General features: G+C 36.5%; 1 protein-coding gene across 2 annotated transcripts in view; it reads left to right on the top strand.

Moving 5' to 3' along the window:
• The window catches only part of TNPO1 (transportin 1), a 148,820-nt gene that overhangs the window by 98,133 nt on the left and 37,658 nt on the right, over positions 1 to 13,029 (top strand). For both annotated transcript variants that reach the window (XM_006875268.1, XM_006875269.1), the window contains 4 exons: positions 2,401 to 2,523; positions 5,397 to 5,515; positions 11,395 to 11,455; positions 12,170 to 12,338. In XM_006875268.1, the coding sequence (XP_006875330.1) occupies positions 2,401 to 2,523; positions 5,397 to 5,515; positions 11,395 to 11,455; positions 12,170 to 12,338 (472 nt within the window). The remainder of the gene's footprint in view (positions 1 to 2,400; positions 2,524 to 5,396; positions 5,516 to 11,394; positions 11,456 to 12,169; positions 12,339 to 13,029) is intronic.

The raw sequence follows: 13,029 nt of genomic DNA, 5'->3' as shown, positions 1-13,029 counted from the left end.
ATAAAGAATTTAAAAGCACATAACAAAAAATACAGTATTTTTAGTTTTCCATCGTAATACAGAGGTGTTTGGGAGAGAAAAATTCCAGCTTATATCTCTTAAGGTCACTAAAAGCGCTTTTAGAGAAAAGACAGTGGTGATGGTGGTGGTGGTTGTGTACTGTCGAGTGAATTCAGAGTCATCGCAACCCAGTATAGGGTTTCCAAGGCTGTAAATCTTTACTGGAGCAGAAAGCCTCATCTCCTTGGGCAAAGTGACTGATAGATTGAAGCTGCTGACATTGCAGTTAACAGCCCAGATCATAATCCACTACTGTACCAGGGAACCTTAGAAAGACACAGCTTGGTAATGGAGATTGGAAGGTTTTTAAGTACTTTTACTTTCACCAAATGATTACTCTGTTCCTTTCAACTATTCTTTAAAATCCTTTAGAGGCCAGCTTTCAGCTAATACAAACAAACAAAAAGATTATTCACATTTAGCAGCTGGGTCCATTTTGTTTTTCCTGATTTCTTTTAATTGGTAAAGTTTTCTTGAGCACCTTCAACAAGACTAATAGCCATGAAGATTCTGAAGCTATTTACTAGTTAAAATGGGTTTTTATTGAGTACGTACTATGAATCAGGTCCTGTGCTTGGTGCCAGGAATGCATAGTACATTTATACCTGCAAGGTGTTTTCGTTCTAGTTTGATCTAGAGATGGTATAGTGTTGATAAGACTGGAGATTTTAAATAAGATTGCCCGGTTTCAAATCCTAGCTTCTCCACTTAGCTCTGTAGCCTTGGGCACCTTCTTTTTGGAGGATGCTTTTAGTTTCATCATCTCTAAAATGGGGCTAATACTAGGCTTACTTTGTTGGACTGCTTTAAAGATAGCTTTTTGTCTAAGTGAATTGTAACAGTTCCTTTCAGAGTAAGCACTCTACATGATAGCTGCTTTTATTATTTTGAGAAGTGGTAGTAGTTGTAATTCTATTAGTGTTCGTATTTGTCAGTCTTTTTATAATAAAGAGAACCATGAGACGTAGCAGTATCCTATGAGGATATATCACTTGGAAGAAATTAAATTCTCTCTGAAAATAAAAATTTCTTAGGAGTCCTGGTGTGACGCTGTAGGATAAGCACTGGACTGAGTGCTAACCATAAGGTTGGCGGTTCAAATTCATCAGCTGCTTGGAAAACCCTGTACAGGGTTGCTGTGAGTCAGAATCAACTCAATGAAACTTAACAAAACAGCTACATTCTCAGCAAGTAGGACAAGACCATTTCCTACCATTTAAAAATGTTTTGTATTGATGTTAAATATTGTGTTAACACTTTGTTGCTACATTACAATCACAAGATTCAGTCGGGTTCCCATCAGCAAGATTCTCATCCAGAGACTCCACAGAGGCCTTCTTAGCATAAATTCATTTTGTCCATGACTCTGCTCTTTCTTGATTTGCAGGCATGTTCATTTTGGACAGATTGTATTCTGTTTGGAATCCTGGTGTGACACTGTAGGATAAGCAATGGACTGCTAACCCATAGGGTTGGTAGTTCAAACTCACCAGCAGTTCTTTAGAAACCCTGTATAGGGTTGCTGCGAGTCAGAACCAAATTGACGATGCTTAACAACATATTCTGCTTATGTTTTCTAACATGAGTACCAAAAGTGCTTCTAAAATTATTAAGTACTTCCAAGTAGGTTCTGAATCATAGCAACCTGGTTTAGGGTTTCTCAGGAGAGGCTGGTAAGCTTGAACCACCGACTGTGGGTTTCAAACCAACCTTGCAGTCCAGCACATTGACCCACAGCACTACCCCATTAGGTTCTAAAATTAATAATAATGTACAAGCTGTTTCTAGACCATGATGGGTTAAGAACAGAAATTAAAATGAATTGATAAAATGAATCCTTAAACGTTTGAGAAGCATTGTTTTACCTAAATCCAAATACAATAAATATGTCATACTTTATTTAAACATTTTGCAGAAATATCCAAAGGCTTTCTTCATTCCAGCTGGTAACTTTTGAAAGTCAAAGTACCTAAATCAGTTTGTATTTAAATGATTCTGTTTCTAGTGAGCTGCATGAATGCCCCTTTGTCCTAATGACATCGTTGTCTTCTCATAAACTAAAAATAACTTCAGAATACCGCTAATCCTACTTTATCAAAGAATGGCTTTAATTGTTTAACAAAATCAGAATTTTTGCCAATTACTACACCATACTTAGTTGTTTTATTCTATAACATACAATTTTGGGCCAGTTAACATATTCATTATTTGTACTGTATCTTTTTAGGCTTCTTTTAAGTATCGCCAACTAAGAGATTGCTTATTTTTATGTATAAACCTTTCTAATGCATTGGAGAATTTTTTTAACTAGGAGAAAAAAATGTGTTTTTTCTACAACAGAATCTCTTTGCATTGGCTGGTGATGAAGAACCCGAGGTACGGAAAAACGTGTGCCGGGCTCTCGTAATGTTGCTTGAAGTTCGAATGGATCGCCTGCTTCCTCATATGCATAATATAGTTGAGGTAACTCAAACAATTGAAAAGGCTTTCCCCAAGAAAAATTTTGACCACAAAATGTATAATATAAAACCGCTGTTTACTAAGTTATTTAAAACATTTAATGGAGCAGTAGGGGGAGGAAGAGTTTTTAAAGAATGGTGTTAATGGTTGTTGTAGAATTTCTCATTGATTATCTTTATGATAGTTTCATTTCATGAAATTTAAGATGTCATAGGATTGTGGAAAGAGTTAAAGAAATAGCTAGCTTTTAATCTGGACGTCTAGGAAATAAATTGTATTTACTAGATACAGGTTAGGCTAAATGAGAAATGTTTGGAAGTTTTAGTAGTATATTGTGTTATTAGAGTTTAAAGTTGGAAAGTTGCTTCCAGTCCTTTATTTGAAAATTTATCGGAATAACTCAGGATTTATGATAGTGAAGTGGTTTCTGAGTAGAGAAGACATATAACCACTACACTTAGACCAAATTATTGAATTTTTTTTTAAGTTCTCTTTCAGTCCTGGGAATTGGGAGTATTAATAATTTTACTAAGAAATTCTAAGATGATTGGCTTTAGTGCAAAACTGATGATTTGCCCTGTCAACTACACTTAATTCACAATAAAAGCTTTTAAAAAAAAGAAAGTAATATGAGTGTTGGTCAAAAAGTATTGTTGCTAGAGTTACAGTTCATATAAGCATGAGTTTGTTTACTTAAGCACAGTGGGTGGCTGTGCAGAAGTTCTCTCAGGCATACACTTCTCTTTGGCTCATTAGGAAGGAGCCCAGGTAGCATGCTGGGTTTCCCATTGGGCTGCTAACCCCACAGTCAGAAATTGGAATTCACCAGTCGCTCCTTGGGAGAAAGATGAGGCTTTCTGCTCCCATGAAGATTTACAGCCTTGGAAACCCCTATGCAGGGTCGCTATGAATTGGAAATGCCTGGTCAGCAACACACTCTTTCTGGAGCCTTCCCCAAAAACGTCCAAGTCTAATCAAAACAGTGGGATAATCTGCTGGGCCGGCTAAATTCAAGGCACAGAGGTTATAGTGACTTTTTTTTGTTATCCCTTAATGGGGTGGGGGTTCATCTTGATAGAGTTTCTCAGAGGAAACAAAGTGATCATAAGGGTCTTGTTATGGGAAAGTTTTTCTAGAAAATTGAAAACGGCATTGGTGACAAGCCAGGAAGGTTGTGCTGAGGAATTTTTTTCTATGACAACAATGCACCTGCTCATTGCTAGAGCGTAGGAAGGATTGTTATACAAGTATTTTGTGGGGAAATCTTACCCCATTCACCCTATATTCTTGATTTTGTCCCTTCATACTTATTTTTGTTTCCAGAACTCAACATGTCAAAGGTGTACACGATTTGAGTTCCTTAAAGATGCCAAAGCTGTTTTTGTTTGTTTGTTTGTTTTTTAATGTAAATGGAAACCAAATAATTTTTTGTGGGTAGGGTTAGAGAGATGGAGACACGCCTTCCTAAGTATATAGATCTATACAGAATATATCAAGAAACAATGTGTTTAATAAAGGTTTCTGTTTTTATGGAGTCCTGCTGTTGTGCTGTGGGTTAATGTGTTAGACTGTTTGAACCGCAAGGTCGGTGGTTCAAGCTCACCAGCTGCTCCTTGGAAACCCTATACAGGCTGGCTGTGGGTCGGAACTGACTAGACAGCACTTAACAACAACAATGATTTTTATAGCAATACTTTTTGACTTACCCACTTTGACCTACCCCTGTACATAGTGACAGTAGTTATCAATAGAACAGAGTGATTTATTGTTTTGGTACTATTGAATACTGCCAGAATCAAACTTTAGCCCTTACTTTTCATATTGCTGGTTGTAGTTGTATATAAATAATGTATATAGCTTTATAAATGTTTTTAATCGTATGTTATCTGGAGCTTCCATTTCACTTCCATGGGGTCCATATGTTGCGGAGACAGGGAACAATAGAGAGGAAGGATCGTTTTTAAAGGAATAGGGTCTAATATCTGCTGAAAGAAAATTGGCATCCATGGTGTGTAGAAATACCTTTTCTAAAACATTAGAAAGGTGTTACAAAGATAAGGATATGTAGCAGTATAAAATGGAAATAAATGTTGTCTTTTAACTGATTTTTTTTCTCAACTATTTAGACAAGTCAGGTGGGATTAATGATAATGTGGAGTGAACCAGAGAGTTAAAGACATTTTATCAGTTGTTAAGGTCAGATCACAGCTAAGGAAGTTAATTTACCATGCTGTAGTTGCTTCTCCAGCACTCCTCTGTAGCATTGGAGTAGGACATAATGTGGCATGTCATGGGTGCTACCCTATGACCGTTGTGCTGCCAGGTTTTGTCATGTGAGATAGTTTGCATACAGCAAAGGGACACATATGAGGAGTCCATCTATTTACTCCCCTTCTAGCCCCAGGGACATAGGAAATCACATGAGTACTTGAATTTTTAACTTTTTATAATTTGAATGTGTATTATAAAGTACTATTACATTTCAAGAGATACCATGACTGCTTAGGTTATAAAGAGTATTCATGTTAAAGTTATTGTAATGGGGTTCTTTGTTTTAATATTTCTAAGAAGGCTTAATTCTTGATTAATTACTTAAATTTCAGAAATCTCATTTCATAAAATAAGATACACTTAAACAGAAGCAGATAAATATTAATGCTCTGAACATTTGGATAACATACAACATATAAAAGCAATGCTCTTAAATTTGGGGGTATTTTAGAGTCACCCAGGAAGCTTTTAAAAATTATTTTAAAATTTATCTAAAATCTAGTTGACAACAAGGCCAAAACAAAGGACTGTTACTTGCTAGTGTCAGATTGAGTTTATTTTCATTGTGTGGTTTAAACTAAATAATAAGCTTCCTTTGTTTACAGTACATGCTGCAGAGGACCCAAGATCAAGATGAAAATGTTGCTTTAGAAGCTTGTGAATTTTGGCTCACTTTGGCTGAGCAACCAATATGCAAAGATGTGCTTGTAAGATATCTTCCTAAGTAAGTGTTGCTTATAAATGCTGCTCTGTTCTTCAATTTAAGGGGCCCTGGTGGCTCAGTGGTTAAAGTGTGCAGCTGCTAACCAAAAGGTTAGTAGTTTGAACCTATCAGCCAATCTGCTGGAGAAACATGTTAATGATTTACAACTTTGGAAGCCCTATGGGATATAAGTTAGAGTCTTACCTATAAGTCAGAATCAGCTTGATGGCAGCAGGTTTGGTTTTTTGGATTTAATTAATTTCTGAGTAGTGTTTCCTCATTTTACACGTTTAGCTTACATTCTGCCATTGTGGACTAAGGTTCTAAAGAAGTCAGACTTCATTTTATTGTTGACATAAGTAAAAATCTTTTTCCAAAAGCAATTACAAGAACTAGACAGTGTCAGGTTATCGTTAGTCCTGGTGTGGTGTTATAGGATAAGCACTGGACCGCAAGGTTCAAACTCAAAAGCTCCTCCTCAGAAACCCTGTGCCAGGGTGGCTATGAGTCACAGCAGACTCTGTGGCACTTAATAACAGCAACAACAAAACGTTACTGAATATTTTGATCAAAGATTCTAAAGGTCAGAAAATATACAACAGAATTTCACAAATTCTCATGAAACCCAGACTTTATGAAATCGAGAGTAGATAAACCCCTGAAACTATGCCCAGGTATAATCCTGAAACTTTAAAACAAAATATCCCCTGAAATTGTCTTAAAACCAAATAGCAGTTTAATTTAACCAGTAAAACAATAAAAACAAAAGTCGGCTTTGAGCATTACATTCTATTAAAAACTGTATTTATGGGATTAAGTTAACAGCAGTTAAAAAGATTAGATAGGAACCTTGGGGAAGGGGGGTGGCATTGAATTTATTTTAATGAGGGAGAAACAACTCGGGGTTGCACAACTCATTCTATAATGTCAGATTGAACATGTAGAAACAGTTGGATTCATGTATGTTTTTGCTATGTATATTCTCCACAAAATAAAAGTATATGAGAACAAGTTATTTTAAAAAATAATTTTTGGATAATTCATGGCATACTTCTCATCTATTGATAATCCTTATAATTTGAACATGAACTCTCATGTTTTGCTCTTTTCTTCCAAAATTTTGCTATGGAACTTTAAGTTAACCATGTTTTTTACAGAATGAAATGTGTTAAAATCAGTCATTTTCCAAAGTAATGTTTATTTCTGAAAATACAGTTATACAGGCTTATGGGGAAAAGTTGAATTTCAGAAAACTAATTCTCTTGGATTTTCAAACTCTGGCAATAATAACTTAGTTTTATATATTGGCATGTAAATGAATTTTATGTGCAAATGCCATATACATAATATCTAGTGTTAGGAAGAGATTAAATTAAACTATATGTAGAATTAAGTTAATTATATATGTAAAATATTTAACATACCCTCTGACCTATATTTGGTGGTGGTTGTTGGTAAATACGGTGGAGTCGGTTTCAACTCATAGTGACCCTATACAGGGTTTCCGAGGCTGTAAATCTTTACAGGAGCAGAATGCCTCATCTTTCTCCCGTGGAACCGCTGGTAGTTTTGAACTGCTGATCTTGAGGTTGGCAGCCCGACTTGTAACCACTATGCTACCAGAGGTTCCTCCTTATAATTATGATTATACTATGTCATTTGTTCTTCTCAGTTACTGTATGTTGTGAGCTCTCCATGTCATTGGTCATTTCATGGCTCTGTAATATTCTATCATGATTGTATTGCTGACAGTTTCTCTGGTGGCGGCTATATAAACTTGTTTGCCCATTTTGTATTATAAATAATCCTAGAGTGTGGGCTGCTGTTGTGGCACTGTTGGATCAGTACTGGATTGTGAACCACAAGGTCGGTGGTTCAAACCCACCACCTGTCCTCGGAAACCCTGTACAGTGTCTTTAAGAGTCTGAATTGACTGGACAGCACTTAGCAACGGTCCAAGAGTGACCATGTTTGTGTGTGTTTTTGAATGGTTATTTCCTTCCAGTATAGTTCCTAGGAATGATTTTTTTTTTTTTTTTTTACCATGATCGAAGGGTATGAACATTTGAAGGGCTCTTTTTAAGTAGTATGCTCTCCAGGGAAATTATACCATTTGACATTCCATCTACATTGTCTATCCTAATACAATATTTGCAGTCATCAGTTATACTTTTTCTAATTATGCCCATTCAATAGGCAAAAACAAAGATGCTTAATTTAATATGACTTAGCATTAATTACATTTTTCCATAATGGTAGTTGGATGTTCTCATTTCATATAGCTACTGCAGTCCTCCTTTCTTTGTCTTTCTTTTCTAGTAAGTTCTCCCCCCACCAAGAAAGCAGCAATTCCACCTAGGTTTAATTTATTTGGGCACAAAATGTAAAAAGTAGTTTGTTTGTTTTCTTTTTCTCCCTGATTTGTGATGCTACTTCTGTGATGGTTGTTTCTTCCTGTTGCTGCTGTTTCTGACTCAGTGGCCCTGTGTACAACAGAACGAAACACTGTGTGGTCCTGCGCCATCCTCAAAATTGTTAGGGTTGAACCTCTTGTTGACAGCCATGTATCAGTCCATCTTGTTGAGGGTCTTCTTCTTGGTTCTGACTTCCACCTTATGTGGTGCTGTGGGCTAATTTTGTCAGACTGCAAATTCATTTGAACTGCAAGGTCGGTGGTTCAAGCTAAACCAGCTGCTCCTTGGAAACCCTGAACAGGGTTACTATGGGTCAGAATCAACTTAACAGCACTTAACAAGATGTCTTTCTCCAGCGACTGGCTCCTCCTGACAATACATCCAAAGGACATGAGGCGATGTCTCGCTGTCCTCACTTCTAAGGAGTGTCTGCACTGTTTGCAGGACAGATTTGCTGGTTCTTCTGTCAGTCCATGGTGTATTTAATGATGTTCTCTAATGTTACATTTCAAAGGCATCAAGTCTGCTTTAGTCTTGTTCATTGTCCAGCTTTCACAAGCATACGAAGCGATTGAAAATGCCATGGTTTGGCTGAGGTGCACCTTAGTCTTCAGAGTCACATTTTTGCTTTTTAACAATTCAAAGAGATCTTTTACAGATTTGACCAATGCAATACATTTTACCTGATTGCAGATTCAGTAGGCATTTATTCTGGAACCAAGCAAAATTAAATCCAGTGCATCTTCTTCCCTCTGCTCCTTCTTTCCATTCCACTCTCCTTTCCAAGTTTGTCCTTAGATAATATTGCATAATATTACTGGTATACCTATGTTGTTGATCTTAGAAATTTACTCAACGTTAGCATTATGAATTCATTTGTTTAATTGACATAACAGTATGTAACTCTGAAGTAAGACCTTAACAGAAATGAAAGGCATTATGTGGAGAATGAAGGTTTCTTATATCTGATGTAGAGGAAAGGAATTATGTGTGGCTTTAAGCCAAATTTATGTCAAATGTCTTAACTCTTTACTAAAGGCTACTGGTAATTTTACTTACAGAGATCCTATCCCCCTCCCCCTTTTTTTTTTTTAGGATAAATACCCTTTCTGTTTTTATATTTTTTAAGCACTGTCAACTTTTTATTGTAAAAGTAGTACAGATGTTGAACATAGATAACATTGTTAAAATGTTGCCCAATTTGGAAATAAAGTAAAAGATGACTTGTTTTTCTTAAACTTTACTCATTCCTCTCTCAGTAGATAAGTTTCTTATACAATCTTCCTGAATTGTCAGTGTGTACAAGTAATGGACAATCTCAGTTTATTTTAATCCTGATGAGAATTTGCTATATTTATTTTACACACTTGTTTTTTTGTTTGTTTGTTTTTAACTTATGACCATACTTCAAATGATGAACACTTATGTTGTTGATAGTTTTCCTTTCCCCCACTGTCCAAAAGTGTATATTGTTCATGTGAAACATTTTGTAAGCTAAAATGGTGTTAAAGCATTAACTAATGTTAAGTTTCTGTTTACCTGAAATACCCTAATTTTACGGTCATATTTGGACAATTTTTGCTGAGGATATGATTTTTGGTTGTTTTTTTGCTTTGTTTTTAATGTCATTCCATTGTCTTGTTACATGCATACTTTCTGCTGAGAAATCAGAAGTTAGTCTTATTCTCTTGTGTAAGTAACGTTTTGTTTATCCTGAGCTGCTTTCAGGATGCTTTTCTTGTCTTTGATTTTAAAAGTTTGATTCTGTTAAGTGTTGGTGATTTTCTTTTGGGGTTCTCTCCTGTTAGTTCCCTCAACTTCTTGAATGCATTATCTTCTCATCTTTCATGATGTTAGAGAAGTTTTCTTCCAACAACTCTCGCACAATTTTCTATGTGGTTATAAATAGTCTCTTTTTGTTCTGGAATTCCAATCACTTGTAAGTTGTTTCTCTTAATAGTGTCCTACATAAATCTTAGGCTTTCTTTGGATTTTTTTGTTCTTTTTTTCTGATTGTTCCTTAAGCAGATGAATATTGAGAGATTTCTGTCTTCAAGCTCACAAATTCAGCCTTCTGTTAGATTCAGTTCCGCTCCTTTGGCCTTTGAATGTATTGTCTGTTTCTGAAGTCTCAGTATTTATCTTCTGGCATCCTATTTGCTGCTTTTGTGCGGGTTCCAATTTTTTTCATTTATTTTGTTAATGTGTTCTTGTAGTATTTTCCTTAAATCTTCTAAAGTTTTATATGTGTTTTCTTTGATTTCATCTACAATTGTTTTTGATCATCCTTTCAATCCATTAAAAAGACACCTAAATATTATTCTTTTAAGTTATGTATCAGGTAGTTTCAGTACTTTTTGTGGTTGGTAAGTGCTGTCCAGTCAGTTCCAACTCATAGTGACGACCTTGTAAGGAATGGCTTGTGGGTTTGAACTACTGACCTTGCAGTTAGCAAGCAGTTCAGTGTTTAGACTACAGCACCACACATTGTATTTATGTTGTATGTTGGTGTGTTCTTAGGTACTCACCACCTGTCTCCTGAGGGATATGATAAAAGACTAGAAGGGTCTATGCAGTTCTTTTTTTTTTTCTGTTTGTGTAGTTTTGTGTAAATCTGTCTGCTAGTTATTGTGGATCCAGTGGTATAGGAGTAGATAGTGGCACTTGCCCAGTAGATGGCGCTGCAGGAGGTACAGATGTGGCTAGACTGAATTGATTGCTATAATTGCTGTCTCCCAAAAACAAGCAACAACATTAAAAGATCTACTAATGAGGCAAAATTCATGAGCTTTCAGTCATAAGAGTGGTAAGCTCTGCACTCTACTCCCAGCAGAGCAAAGGCTGTGCAAGAGGGTGCTCTTGGCCTACAAATGAACAAAGGGTTCTGACCAAGCCCCAGCCACCAGGAGGGTATAGAGAACAAAGGAGAACTATACTCCCTCATTGCCAAAATCCAGCACATATTATGTGCCTCCAGGTCACTGTTTCGACAGTCTACCCTGCCAAAGCTCAGGATGGCTGTGCTTTGCCCACCATCCCAGCAGCCTGTTTTCTCTCTCACTACTCTTGCTCAGCTTTCTCTCCTAGTCAGCACTCAGTCTCCCTGACTTGTCCTTTCCTCTACAGTTTAGGGCTCCAGAATTACCACTTCTATTTGTTTCACTTGATCTTCCAAGTCCTTGTTACCAAGGTTCTGTTTAGTATGTCTGCTTAGTCTACCATCTTGCCTCAAAAATGCCATTAATTGATACGGAAAAAGTATTTGAGTGTTGCCAGACCCCCACAATAACCTACTAAATAACACATGTAATCTAAAATAACCCCTGTAGAGTTTACAGACACAGTTCAAAACTGTGGTAACTTGATGCTAAGTGTATCTCATTGGTATTATTAGTATGTAGAGGGTTATTAATATAAGTTACTGTGTTGGGACTTGTTAACCTGTTGAGATTTTTAGATTTTTGTTATATGAATTCATTTTTATAGGTTGATTCCTGTGTTAGTGAATGGCATGAAGTACTCAGATATTGATATTATTTTACTGAAGGTAAGTAAAGTTCTCTGGTGAATAAGGGAGGTGATTTTTTTTATTGTTGTTTGAGACCTGGTGTGGTGCTGTAGGATAAGCACTGACCTGCTAACTGCAAGGTCGGCAGTTCAAACCCACTAGCCTCTCCTCAGAAACCCTATACAGGGTTGCCATGAGTTGGAACTGACTCACTGGCATCTGACAGTAGTGAATCAGTGAATTTGGTCAGTACAGCATTTATTTAGAATAGACTTAATGTAAATGTAAAAAACCTGTTATATAATGTGCTACAAAAGTTCAAAGATAGATGCAAACATAATAATGAATTTGGGTGTTAATCGGGTATAGCTTAGTTAGAACTAGATGGTTAATGTTATTGAGGTATCATTAATTTCTAATTCCTTTAAATTTAGCATAAATTATTTGATGTTTATTTTTAAATGTGACTTCTTAAACATGCTGGTATGAATATGATTCATGTATGCTAGATTATGCTAGTCTATGTGAGACAATGTAGTGTGACTGAACATGCCTGAGACTTCACAGTTACTGTGTGTTAGTTTGTTCTGCCCGCCACAAAGATGTGTATTCTGCACCAGGGAGTGGTTCTTAATCAGGAGGGAGACTTCAGAATCTTGTAGAACTTTCTCAAACTATGCATGACTTCTCTTGATCCTTTTACTCTTGTGCGCATTATGAAATTCCCTAAAAAGTGTCCTTTTTTGATAAAAGGGTGATGTTGAAGAAGATGAGACAATTCCTGATAGTGAGCAGGACATAAGGCCACGTTTTCATCGATCAAGGACAGTGGCACAACAGCATGATGAAGATGGAATTGAAGAGGAAGATGATGATGATGATGAAATTGATGATGATGATACCATTTCTGACTGGAATCTAAGTAAGTGAGAGGGAAAAGTATACTTGCTGGCCTTTCAAAACCTTTTTATTGAAATGTAGGAGTCCTGGTGTGGTACTCTAGGATAAGCACTGGATGGCAAGTGCAGTTTGAACTGCAAGATCATAGGTTCAGATTCACCAGCTGCTCCTCGGAAACCCTATACAGGGTCGCTATGGGTCGAACCAACTCGATGGCACTTAACAACAACAACAACAAAACCTGTTACTAGTGAATGCCCATTTCTTTCCAAAACCTAGGCAAGTTTACTTTCTGTCTCTATAGATGCACCTCTTCTGGTGGAATCAACATACTCTACCTACTTGCAGTTTATTTGTCTTATGTTATTGTCATATATACTGTATTGTAAATGATCTGCACCAGAAGTATCAGATGGGCATAGTAGATGTGCACATTTTATTTTGAGATTTTAACAGTGGTCTTCATTTTCTGAAATACTGGGATGGTATTTGTTTTAAAATCTTCATTTTCTGAAATACTGGGATGGTATTTGTTTTAAAATATATATGACAGTCATGTATGGATATTGAATGCCTTCAGTTTGTCATAAAAAGTATATTCATGTTTAAAGAATTTTGAGCTCTGGTAGCGTAGTGGTTACGAATCGGGCTGCGAACCTAAAGGTCAGTGGTTCGAAACTACCAGCTGCTCCGCGGGAGAAAGATGAGGCTTT

This window comes from Chrysochloris asiatica, unplaced genomic scaffold (assembly GCF_000296735.1).
Source record: "Chrysochloris asiatica unplaced genomic scaffold, ChrAsi1.0 scaffold00316, whole genome shotgun sequence".
In the NCBI taxonomy this organism is placed as follows: domain Eukaryota; kingdom Metazoa; phylum Chordata; class Mammalia; order Afrosoricida; family Chrysochloridae; genus Chrysochloris; species Chrysochloris asiatica.
The sequence above is the reverse complement of the archived record's forward strand: the minus strand, read 5'-3'. Positions and strand labels throughout refer to the sequence as shown.